Genomic DNA, 12,341 nt, shown 5'->3' with positions numbered 1-12,341 from the left:
CGATTACAATAATAGCAAATAGAATCTTGATCTTTATCGCATAAAATAATTTCGGGTTCGAAAAATCTAACCAAATTTATTAACGAAATATAATGGCAGATCAACGGCAGAAATCCAGCGAAGCTGCATCACGATTTCTGGCGGTACAATCGCGATCCTGTTGTTATACCTTTCGCGTAAAACATGCGTTTCGTATATACAGCGCATAAATAACGACGATATTAATAAATATTGTCATTATTTGTGCCGTTATACACAAACGTAGATACACGCAGCGTTTTAATGTCCGAAAAATGTGTATTCACCGGATACCCCGCGCCGTACAGAAACAGTTGCGTAATAATGTATAACAAAAGGCCGAGTTTCCGCACGCGGAGCTTTCAGTTATTGCCGTGCGGAATGAAGGGGACCGAACCGCGAGTAATAGCAGAAATATCACCGCCGGTGTACTGCCGTGATTTCGTCTAAATTTGTGTAAATGTAATATTACAGCTCTGCGTAAGTAGTTATTGGCTATATATCCACACGTGAAAGGGGCGCGAAAAAATCTCTCGGAGAATTCCCTAATTTCCAGACATTCTCGTTCATATTTCCAGGCAAAATTAAAGCACTTTTGCATGCAAATTGAGGACAGATTTAGTCACTGCGTGGATTTCGTCGCGCTTACAATCATGCGGAAAAGAAAATGAAGGGTCACTCAAAGTGTCAAATAATAGATTTGAAAAAGATGGAAAAATTTCTATAGAATGGTATCTCATTTAGCATACAAATTTTGCTCCCTTTTTCAAGAAATAGAACCAGATATAAAGGTCGCACCGTGCGTATGAGAGCTTTTATGTGTTTATGTGAATAAAAAATATATCTAAAATATATTTTAAAAATATATAATTAAATATATATATTTTCTCTAGATAGAATATATTTTTAAAATAGAAAATATATCTAGAATACATTTTAATTGATTCAACTCTCTCGCAAAGACGTTGAAAATAAATATATGCTGAACAAGGCAGGGTCTAACTGTTAATTTGACCGACCTCCGATCGTTCTTTTTCTCGCAAGATAAAGGCAAGATCGCCGAGGGGATGATTTCGACAGAAATTCCCTGAGTTCCGGTAAAATTCCCTGATAATTCCCCGATTCCTCTCTCTACACGGGGAAAATTCCCGAAGAATTTCAGGCTCCCCGGGTCCTTCCTGGACGGTGGACGCCTGGCGCGGCGTGAGCCGCGCGGAGTAATCCGCGCGCTTATTCCGCGCGGCAAAAGAAGCGAGATGATCGGATTAGCCGACTTTTCGCAGGGATTTGGACGAAAACCAAACGAGAGGAGCCCGCTCAAAGAGAGCGCGGCCGTGCGTTCGGAGCAACTCGTCCAGCACGCAAACTCCGCCTGGAAAAACGTCGATAAGCGTCGCGCGCGCTTCACGCCGATCAAGTCGAGGATTCTCGTGGAATCGCGCAGGGGATCAAGAGAGAGGGAGAGAGAGAGAGAGAAAGAACGGAAGGTGGATCGAGCAGTCGATCTTCGCGGGCGGGGTCGGATCCATCGCCGGCCGGGTCGATCGACGCACCGCCGCGAGACGTCCAAGACAAGGTAAAGGGTAAAATGTAAAATGCCAGGCCGTTCGTCACCTGCGCCACGAGATTCCAAGGGTGAGAGAGGAGAGCTCAGGTTATAAGACCACCGACCTAGCGCTCCATCTATCCGGGGGGTGGCGACTACCCTCCGCGAAGGGTAGCCTCCAGCCTAGCGAGACGCGAGATACCCGCAGATAGTCATGACCAGCGGATGCCCAACGGCTAGAGGATCGTTGCCGAGAAACGCGGAAACACGTCGGGTTTCGCGATGGTTTTGCGTATTGCGGAGACATATGTCCGATTTCGCCCCGATACTGATAAACTAATCACGAATACAAATCACACTTGGACAATGTCAAATACATGTCGCGAATAATAATATGCTTGACGTATTTTAAATCGTATCGTATATATCGCGATCACCCGAGAAGAATATACTGTCACAACTCAATTCACGATTTTCAGGAAAGAGGAAAAACAAATAATTCAATTTTTTTTAATTGTGAGATAATTAACGCAATATTTTGTTATAATGAAACTTATACTGTTTCTCGAAGAGGTCTATATAGACTTGTGGCACTATTATAACACATAAGTAACATTTTTGGCGTACTTTTTATGAGCTTAACTCAAAATCGAAGTTTTTTTTTAATTGTGACAGTATTCTTCTCGAGGTGCGATATGTATATGTACCTTACAGATAAAGATTTGTTATACTTCCAGTTTTTATCAAGATAGTTAATTTATTTTTTTCAATATACCAGGAACTTGAATTGTATATATAATAGTAAAAGGTTTTATATTTTCATTACCAGTTCCTAAGATACAATGTTCAGAAAAAGTCATATTGGAAATTTTCATAGAAATAATAAACTTTAAACCTGTTTTTTCTAATTTATATTAATAATGGAGATATACGATTCTTTATCTCTAAGGTACAGATATATAAATGCAATGTATTCGAACAGATTTAACAATTTGATACATAAATAAATATAATGTACGAGTATTAATATGCAATTACGCGGCATATAATGACAATATTATATTTATGCGTGTTGTACAATGACATTTTAGCTTTATTAATAACATACTAATTTTATCGCTCCGAGCCTAAAGCCGAGTTGCATCAGCAGCGAAATAGCGATTTCCTCGTCTAGATTGTTTCTATCAAAGTTAATTCCCTCGGAAATTTGTGCGACGTGGGTATCGTTAAATCCCACAAGATATTAATGAAAGGCAGAAAATACCACTCTGAGATTAATGGAACGTCTTGGCCTACTTTAAGCTCTTCCGAAAACTATGCAGGTAGCAGGATGACATCTAAAGACGCCTTAATGACGTATTATTGACGTTACAGACGTCATTAAAACGTTAATAATCTGTCATTTGACGTCACTCTGCTATACCTGGGTGGAAGGACAGATAAATAAAACAAATGTGCGAAAAAGACGTAAAAAATACCAAGTTCGCGTTATTGTCTCGTTAACACCTGTATACGCGAATACGCCAATCTCGCTCCATGACCGAGCGATCGGCATCAAATCTGTAAACTCACTCGTGTACTCGTAACGCACCGGTTGACGGGAGATCGTCGCCGATCCCGACGATCGGGGAGGAGAATCTCGAGTAGGCGCAGGTCCCCTGTAAGGCGACACAGGTACATATGGGCTCTCCCGTCGTGAATGGACCAAATGATATAAATTATTTATAGATTTCGACACCCCGAGAGAAAGAGAGAGAGAAATAGAGGCGGACGCGGGATTGGGGTTCGTCGAAGACCCCCCCGGGTCCGCTCGCGCATCGAAAACCCCCGGGGGACTCCCCCGCTCTCCCCTTAACATATGCATTCTCGCTTCGAGATCACCGTAAGCCTATATAAAATTGATTCCTAAGTACCCCGTATTCGTGTCGGCCTTGTGTGTCTTTTAACACCTACATACATCGGTACTTGTCCCCTTCGTTCCCGCTTTTTTTTCCAGACACAGAATAAGAATGATATTGCGAGTATTGCAATGACTAGCTTCAATAGTTGTCACAAATAAGTGTTTTATTAACAAGAAATATATTTTAAATGTTATTCTGATGCGTAAAACGCGAGAGTGGAAATATCCCTTATCTTTTATTATTCGCCATTCTCGAATAAATGCTGAAATAAAATAAATATCGCGAACCGAATCGTCTTAAGGGCGCGGAAATCTCGCTGAACGTACCACGTCGAGCACTTTCGAGCTTGGTCTTGTAACAAATCGGGATGGGCCCCGCGATCGCGCAGCTCGCCCCCCTGGGGTCCAATCTAAATCAATGGGCTTGTGGGTAATCGCATAATAATTACCGTGGACCCCCTCTACCGCCCATCTGTCGCTGGCCGACGGGGTGTTCGACCCTCGGAAGAAGCGGGCACTCTCCACACACGGCGACACACCCGATGAACATGTCCCAGCAGGTCCCATTGTCGATGGGCACCGTACGGAATGTCGCGGAGTGGAGACGCCCCCCGGCAGTCATCACCGCTCTTTCCGAATCGCACACACCCGATCGTGTACAAACCACCGCGAAATGCAATTCTCAAACTAATATCTTACTTAAATTTGTTTGAAAGTTTATGAGACTCGTATCATGTCGTTAAGTTTCTCCAAAACGTTTATACTTAATGTAACGGAGGGTGAAATATCATCATCGACGACAATTTGTTTCAGATAGCGAAATGGGGACAATATTTTTAATCAGCTTTTACCTCGGCCTAGCGACCGGCCACTTTCGTGGACCCCATCATCCAAAGAGCAGCGTGTCCCATCATCATCACGCACCGCAGAACGACGTGAAATTGACGCAGGACGCCGAACTCCTTCACGATGCAACGTGAGAGATTTAAATTACACAATTAAAGCAAACTAACTTATTCTCTAAATAAACTTGCTGCTTTATAGTAGTTAATTCCTTTATACATTTATATGTAGGTATATAAAATATTTTGACGTATCAATAATTTTAAAGATAATTGCCGATTACAGCGATATTCAAGTACCGAAATATATCCCCAATTTAATATTCATGTAAATGTAATTCGTGACTTTATCTCATGACTTTAGACATCTGAAGGAAGATATGGGTTCCATGGCCGATCAACTCGATTTTTCGAAAATGACTGAACAAGAAATAGAGTTCCACTATTTTCAGTACGTTTGTAACATCAGAGATCGCCTCTCGTTTATACATGTTTATCAAACCGTTCACGTATCGCTAATATAATTTCGTAATTATAGGATTCACGATGTCGACAATAATACAAAGTTAGACGGATTAGAAATTCTTCACGCTCTTCAACATTCTTTGCACGAGAGTTCAGCATACTCTGACGAGGAAGATGCGATGCAATCGGATCAAGACTGGATCGTAGGTACGTCTAAATGAAATTCAACAGTTAGAAAAGACATACATTACGCCGATACTTTTTTAAGTAAAATGATCTAATTTCTATCTTGCCTTAGGGCTAATAGACAAAGTGTTGGAAGAGGATGATTTAAACAACGACGGATATTTAGAATATGTCGAGTATGTATTGGGAAGACAGAGGGATCATGTCACACAAGAAAAACGCAACAAGCTCAGAATCGGAACGTGAAGATTTTAGATTTGAACACGGACTTGAATCACAGGTGGTGGTTTTTAATTATATACCAATATCTTGTGACGTAAAATTGAATTTAAAAGCGATGAAAAAATGATTTAAAAAAAAATAAAAGAAATCCTAGAGCGAAAAACTATTCAAAAAGTATTAACAAAAAATATTTGAACAGATAATGAAAAACAGAAAGTAAAAAACGGTTTACTATAAAATTGCAATCAAATAATACAAGTAATGATATGAATAAAGAATGTATATCGTATAACCTTTATGTCGTAAAATTTAAAAAGTTCCATCTCCTGAATATTATGATATATAATTAAGAACCATCATATATACGCAAAGAGAATATAAAATGCAAAATATATTGCAAGAGCTAATACGAATTACAAAATAGGAATCAACTATCAATATTATACTACTGATATTCAGTATCATGACACAGAACTATTGTACACAATTTTCTATGTAATACACATAGCTATTATCCGTTTCGTGCGAATGCTGAATCAAAACTTTATTTTCGGAGCAAATAAATTACCTATGTAACATATATTGCAGACATTTGTATGAACAGCTTCGTATAGTTCTGGCTTTTGGCTTATTTATTCTTCTTAACAAAATTAATTTGTAGGTCAACACAGAGGCTCCTCCGTTAAGATTAAACCCTTTTCCCAGAGATCCTTCACTATTTGGATCTATAATATATTCAGTTACATTAGTCGCAAGATAACATCGTATACTCAACATTTAATAAAATATCGTAAACAATATATGCTTTATTACCTTCTCTTCGTCATCTTCTATTGGCAGTTCCTTCACAGATATAAAATTAGGGTAGGTTATTATCATTTTCTTAATTCCGGGAACATATTTTTCGTCAACTTCCAAAAACTGCGGCTCATATTCGTGATATTCTTTCGAATTTTCGGTGGAATAATATATCCTATATGTATCTTCTTTTATTAACCTAATAATACAGTAATGCAGTTATTATCGTCCTATCTTGAACTCGCTTTTCAGAATAAATTAGAAATTAACTCTATAACTCACCTCATGCAATGCAATCTTAACAAACGTATCCTTGTCTCAGGCAGTATTTCCGCGCAGTTCTTAACGACCCCGTCGTTGGTCATAATCTCACCGTCTTCCGCCACTGTACACTTCCGTTCCTTCTTCATCAGAAAAGGAGGTAGAAAATCGTGGATGTGGTCTTTGGCCATCAAATCGGCCGCGTTATCAACATCAATATGTTCGAGCAGTAGACCAATCAAATTCTTAATATTGTTCTTAAAAACATCCTTTCGGTCATTCGTGTTACACCCAGTGCCGACGTATTTCAAATAATTCAGGGGCAGCCCCTGACGAAAACGGCTATCGTTTTCGGCAGCTCGCTGCAGAGCCTGTGGAAGCGCTTTCTCAAGCAAGTCGACCCAACTGTTTTTTTGATACACACTTAACGTGATGTGCAAGCTGTGAGTATCTTCGAGAGTCATTCCTTGGTGGATGGTTCCCCGCGGTAGATACAACAAATCCCCAGCTTTGACAATTGTGTCCAGTATAGGCTCTCCGATCTCCGACTGATCAAAGTTCTTAGAAGAGTACCTCGGTAAAAATTCGTTCTCATTAAGTGGCTTGTACAGCCTCCACCTCTTTTGACCCTCGATTTGGAATATAAATGCTTCTACGTCGTCGTAATGAGGCGCGAAACCTTGGCTATTAGGTGGTGTGAGATATAAATTGGCGCCAACGAAACAGCCGAAGAATTCTTGGAGGGTAGCTGCGAAATGAGTCATACAAATTAAAAAAGAATTATAAAAAAATTGTAAGAGTATAACTGCATTGTATTTTTTTACCATTCATCGCGTGTATCGCGGGTATAAATGTTTGAGGATTTAACATCCTTATGGAGCACTTATTCTGATAATAGTCCCAAACAACGCTCGGCAAAGCGCGACCGGGAGGGTTGTGAGTCTCTCTCACTCCATCAGAGTAGGATGTTATGTCAATATTTTTGGTGAATAAAATATGATTCTTTCTCAACACTTGGTCCAATAAAGGCGTCGATACAAGGTGCTTATAAAAATTAGGCATATCCCTTTTCACGTACAACGGAGTCTTTTCCCAATTTTTTCTGATTTAAATGAAAAAAAAAAAAAAAAAGAATCAACATTAATGCATAACAAAACGTATATAATTATCGATTTCAACTTACTTGAAGAAGGTTTCTATATTTATAGGCTGCAACAACCACTGGAATAAATGTCGACTGAATTCAATAGGATTGTGATCATCATCATCTTCTTCATTTATCTCATTGTTTAAAGAACTCGTACAATTTGTATCATTTAAATCGCTCTCACCGTTTCCCATTTCAACATCCTTTGTCAATATCTTGTTAATCTGAGTAGCTTCTCTTTTGACAGAATTCTTTCTACTTTTCTTTCTCCGTTCCTTTGTTGCTTTTAATTCATTAAGATTTTGATCATCGTCATATTTTTCATTTATTTCATTACTTGCATTACCTAAAGGACTTGTACAATTTGTATCACTTGAATCGTTGTCACTGTTTCCTATTTCAATATCCCTTGTCAATATCTTGTCAGTCTGAATAGGTTCTCTTTTGACAGAATTATTCTTTTTATTTTTCTTTTTCCGTTCCTTTATTGCTTTTAATTTCAATTTTCTATGCGTATTTCGAATGTTATTTATCTTGTTTGATTTTGCTTTATTGACATCATTCAATTTTCTTGTGGATTTTATCTTTTTATCTGCAACAGACAAGGAGTTACATTAAGTTATTAAACAATCTTTTTCAGCTGGCTTTGTCCTTCGCAAAAATATTCAAGGTACCTTTACGTTGCATCTGTTGGTTCGCGTTGTCCGTTTGTTTAACATCTTTCTGTTTTCTGCTCTTTTTATTGGAAACTTTCTGCAAGTTCCGTTTCTTTATCTTTCCGCTCACCAACTGTTCCGTGTTCTTACGTTTTCCTGCATATACCGAGAAGGCTGACACTGACTCCATATTACCTGATAATCGTGATAAATGTTAACACGAGCACAATTAGACTGATTTCGTATTTTTTAAATGTTAAGTTAGAACAGTCCAGCAAAGTTTATCAAAAATAAACCAGCAAAATGATTTCTTTTGCCCATCTTTCACCGGTCGGTGTAAGATGCTTTCAACCCGTCTATTAGATTATACAACACATACATTTTTGTGACTATATTTAATGACTGCAATTTCTGAATAAAAATGAAATAACTTTATCAATTTCTTTTAATAAAATTAAATATCACTTTAATTGATCCACTCATTCTTTTCTCTTCCGGCAAAAGTGATATCCAGCCAGGGATAGGTTAGATCGTGGTATATATTACGTTGAGTTGTTAATGCAAAATGTTACGTGAGGAATCAATCGAGTAGATAAATTATCAGATCGCAAAACTTTTTAGTTTCTTTTAAGTTACGCTATGTCTCATTATTACACATACCTTTCTTTTAACACTGCGTCCACGTGAGCATGAAGATAACACACGCGGTAACGCCACCCATTGTGCAGGTGCAGATAAACTTCCGCACTATTTTCTTATCCCAAATAAGAGAAGGATCTTTCGCGCATGCGTCAGATCACGTCAGATGACGGCTGCATTCGGAGAGCGTGCTATTAGCGCTATTGTATCATTCTATCTTTATCGCTCATTAAATGTAAAACAAAAGGATAGAATAAGCAAATAGCGCTAATAGCGCGCTCCCCGAATGCAGCCGACGAAAGCGAATTTTTTACCGAGGTATAAAAAAATGGTATAAATAATATAATTTATATCTTTATTGGTCGAATAATACAACTTACATAGTTACAATTTAATAAATTGATTAATTCTCTGCGATTGTGCATAATATTATATATATATTTACAATTTTAAATTTCGTATTTTGTCCCAGCTGGTTGAAAAAAAATGTGTAAAGAAGTTGATCTGACACAAAAGCTATATTTTCATAAATTATTACTAATCTTTTTAATTTTCTTACCGTTCCGTAAAGTATATATGTATGTACATACACAGATTCTGTGACCCAGGCCCCGGGCGTCCGCGCCGGGCCGACAGTAGGGATCCTCCAGAGGATCCCTAGGCCGGTATTCATAGTCTTCAAGATCGTCTAAGTAATGTCTTAAGACGCTAATACGGCTCTGTGATTGGTTAATGACATCTTAAGATTGAACTTAAGACGGTCTTTATGAATACCGGCCCTAGTCTCCCCGAACGCACCCTAGAAGCGACGCGGTAACCAACGTGTGATTGGTTGGATCCAAAGATAAGAACCAATCACATTCTATTGCTACTTAGCCGGTCAGTGAGTGGTCGTGCTTGAGAAAGCGACATGTTGATTGGCTACCATGTCGCTTCTTGCCGTGCGGCAACCGGCAACCGTTTCCCGCCGTTTCCGTCATTCCGTGTCCTATCGTCCTGTGTGCAAGAACTATCATCGAGACGAGCTCCTTCCAGGCTCCTGTTAAACGTTGAACACAGCCATTGTAAGATAACACAGCCCATCGTATGTGTGTTGTGTATGGCCTGTTTTTTCTACCGTGTGAATAATACTCGCGCGAGTGTAGTACTATTTAACTTGTCTCTCTGGCTCTCTTTCCCTCCTCGCCGCCCATCCCCCGTGTACTACGATCTCCGAGGGTCCACCTGTTCGACGGCGGCGGTGCCCCGCGTGCCGCGTCGCGTTTACCCGATAGACTAAGTACGTGGACGATATCTCACGAGGGGATAAAGACGATAAGGGAGACCCTCGTCTTCGTAAGTTGTTGTAAGTTGTCATTGCCTGAAGAAATATTATTATCTTAGTCTTCTCGTTCGGACGAGGACGCGAGGTGAATAATTACATGTAGCACGTGAATTGCGTGTGTTTAGGCGTGATCGCTTAGCGACGAGGTCAATAGAAGATTCCTTGACCTCACTAGGCGATCACGCCTAAACACACGCAATTCACATGTTACATGTATGTATACATTCACCTGTTCTACCGCGTCTTCGTTCGAACGAGAAGACTCCGCGTCTGTCTCTTTTCCTACTACAATAATTTCTATTTAAAATGAAAAGGTAATAATACACGCATATGTGTGAAAATTATCGATAATAAAATATAATGAAAATTAATAGTCTTAAGTTAAGATCTTCATGATTTAATTGTGTTGTTTCGTATTATTGTAAACGATAATCATTCAACGTCAATTAACCCTAGAATCCATGTATCATTTTTTTGACCTTCTAATCCATGACTGGGGGCAATATCGACCCCACGCTTTATTTGATCGTAAAACCGGTCCTACAGAAATAAAGGACCTTTAAACCTACATGAATTTCTTCGTTCTTTAATAACGAAGAGAATGGTATACGGTAAATTTAATTTTACTCAAGTTTAGTTAGTGAAAAAAGCCATTTAAAGACCGAAAAATGCAGAAAATCAGCAAAAACCTCTTTTTTTAAAGTTTGCCTGGGGTCGAAATCGACCCCTCTCATGGATTCTAGGGTTAAATCATTAAGATATCTTTTTTTTTTTTTATCAAAGTGTTTCTGTTAAAGCATAAAATAACAGCACTAAAATAAAATGTTATATTTAACATTTATGTACTTACGTCTTTCTTCATTAAAGTAACGATTTTCCTTTCCATGTAAACTATTTTGACCGGTGCTGTATCTGTTTCTTTCTAAGTTCCATAGTGCACTAGTTCAGCAACAATGAGCAACACTCTCAGAGATGAGCACTCTCTGAGAGTGTTGCTCATTGTTGCTGAACTAGTGCTCTACCAAGAGCAGTAGCGGCATATGCCCCGATTCGACACCCGAAACTCCAGATGACGATCAAGATCAGAGCTTTCTATCGGCTGCAAACGATAGTTCCTTTAAAGAAGATTTATATAAAAGAACAATCTTCTTTAAAGGAACAATCGTTTGCAGCCGAGAACAACTTCGATATTAGAACACCAGTGATTAAGACGAGTTCTCAATTAGGTGAGACAACGTCCTTGAATCAAACGCATATTTTGGGATCGCCTAATAACAATTATACGGCAGGACTACATTTTTGTGTACCGACTTGAACACAAAGTGTCATCAGATTTAGGCATTAGGCAGATTTATTCATAACTATATGATCTATATGTTGTGCGTCATCAGATTTAGGCTCAACATATTGACGCACAACATATTGATCATATAGGGCCACTTCGACCAACGCCGATTAACTTTAATCGACGATTAACTCAATCAGCAGTGTCGCCAACAACAAGATATTTGTCGTTGTGTATGTCGTTCTTAACCAATCTTTTCAAATATTATACTACTTCTCTTTAATTTGAATAAAGATGTTTCGATTTTTATTTAAAATATTTACGAAAACGTGTTTATGTAACGTGGATAGAATTATTAATTTTTTATTATTCTATGAATACGAGGGTTATGATCTTCCAATCAGAAGGAATCGACGAAAACCACGTATAATCAGGCCACGTATAAATTATTTAGAAATTTTTGATGATGATCATTTTAAAAGAAGATTTGCAATATCAAAGGAAAACTTTCACGGCATATTTTTCGCGCGCACAAACGGGTAAGAAGAGAAAAGACAATAAGCTGGGAAAAGGTGACAAGCCAATGACAGATTTTTTTTTTTTCGAAGTTTATTTAAGATCTCATTAAATCTATACCACCCATAATAAATCTTACGTGACTAAGTATTTTCTTTATGGTCTAGAAAATCTATACATAATTAAGACCCGAAAAAGAGACGAAAAAGTAAGATTAAACCCGTACACTGCGATACACGTTACAGTCGAGCCTCCGTATTCTGCACTCTGAATCCATCGCGTTTCCTCTCATGCGCTACTCTCCCATTACTTTTTCATCACAATCAGTTTAGAGTGGTTTAGAGCGACATGCAGAGCACGGAGACGTCCGATTTATTCGATAATTTATGACTGACATGGAATTGTCTGCATTATATTAAACACACACATAATGTTCAAGGGGACAAAGTCAGTCGAGGTATTATTCAATGTGGGGCATAAGTGTGTGTGTGTGTGTGTGTATATATATATATATATATATATATATATATATATAT

The 12,341-nt window shown here is 38.5% G+C and overlaps 2 protein-coding genes across 2 annotated transcripts; one reads left to right on the top strand and one right to left on the bottom strand.

The window, feature by feature from the left end:
* Positions 1–1,411: 1,411 nt before the first annotated feature.
* Positions 1,412–5,759, top strand: LOC112467085 (multiple coagulation factor deficiency protein 2 homolog). Its single transcript, XM_025035552.1, has 5 exons — positions 1,412–1,594; positions 4,278–4,440; positions 4,671–4,757; positions 4,845–4,978; positions 5,070–5,759. The coding sequence occupies exons 2-5, from the start codon at positions 4,286–4,288 to the stop codon at positions 5,201–5,203; spliced, it is 510 nt and encodes a 169-aa protein (XP_024891320.1). The 5' UTR covers positions 1,412–1,594; positions 4,278–4,285; the 3' UTR covers positions 5,204–5,759.
* Positions 5,698–8,780, bottom strand: LOC112467084 (ribosomal oxygenase 1-like). The gene is made up of 7 exons (XM_025035550.1): positions 8,702–8,780; positions 8,060–8,236; positions 7,422–7,977; positions 7,063–7,340; positions 6,260–6,986; positions 5,993–6,176; positions 5,698–5,904 (listed from the first exon to the last, which is right to left on the bottom strand). Exons 2-7 carry the CDS (start codon positions 8,229–8,231, stop codon positions 5,842–5,844), a joined length of 1,980 nt encoding a protein of 659 aa, XP_024891318.1. The 5' UTR covers positions 8,232–8,236; positions 8,702–8,780; the 3' UTR covers positions 5,698–5,841.
* Positions 8,781–12,341: the final 3,561 nt, after the last annotated feature.

The sequence above is a fragment of the Temnothorax curvispinosus genome, unplaced genomic scaffold (genome assembly GCF_003070985.1).
Source record: "Temnothorax curvispinosus isolate PA1 unplaced genomic scaffold, ASM307098v1 QBEX01016866.1, whole genome shotgun sequence".
Classification (NCBI taxonomy): Eukaryota; Metazoa; Arthropoda; class Insecta; order Hymenoptera; family Formicidae; genus Temnothorax; species Temnothorax curvispinosus.
The sequence above is the reverse complement of the archived record's forward strand: the minus strand, read 5'-3'. Positions and strand labels throughout refer to the sequence as shown.

Coding starts and splice junctions, on each gene's coding strand:
- LOC112467085 (XM_025035552.1), top strand. CDS start 4,286: ATGGGGACAATATTTTTAATCAGCTTTTACCTCGGCCTAGCGACCGGC. Junction 4,758..4,844: donor ATAGAGTTCCACTATTTTCA/GTACGTTTGTAA, acceptor TCGTAATTATAG/GATTCACGATGTCGACAATA. Junction 4,979..5,069: donor GGATCAAGACTGGATCGTAG/GTACGTCTAAAT, acceptor ATCTTGCCTTAG/GGCTAATAGACAAAGTGTTG.
- LOC112467084 (XM_025035550.1), bottom strand. CDS start 8,231: ATGGAGTCAGTGTCAGCCTTCTCGGTATATGCAGGAAAACGTAAGAAC. Junction 7,341..7,421: donor AATATAGAAACCTTCTTCAA/GTAAGTTGAAAT, acceptor CATTTAAATCAG/AAAAAATTGGGAAAAGACTC. Junction 6,987..7,062: donor CGCGATACACGCGATGAATG/GTAAAAAAATAC, acceptor CTCATTTCGCAG/CTACCCTCCAAGAATTCTTC.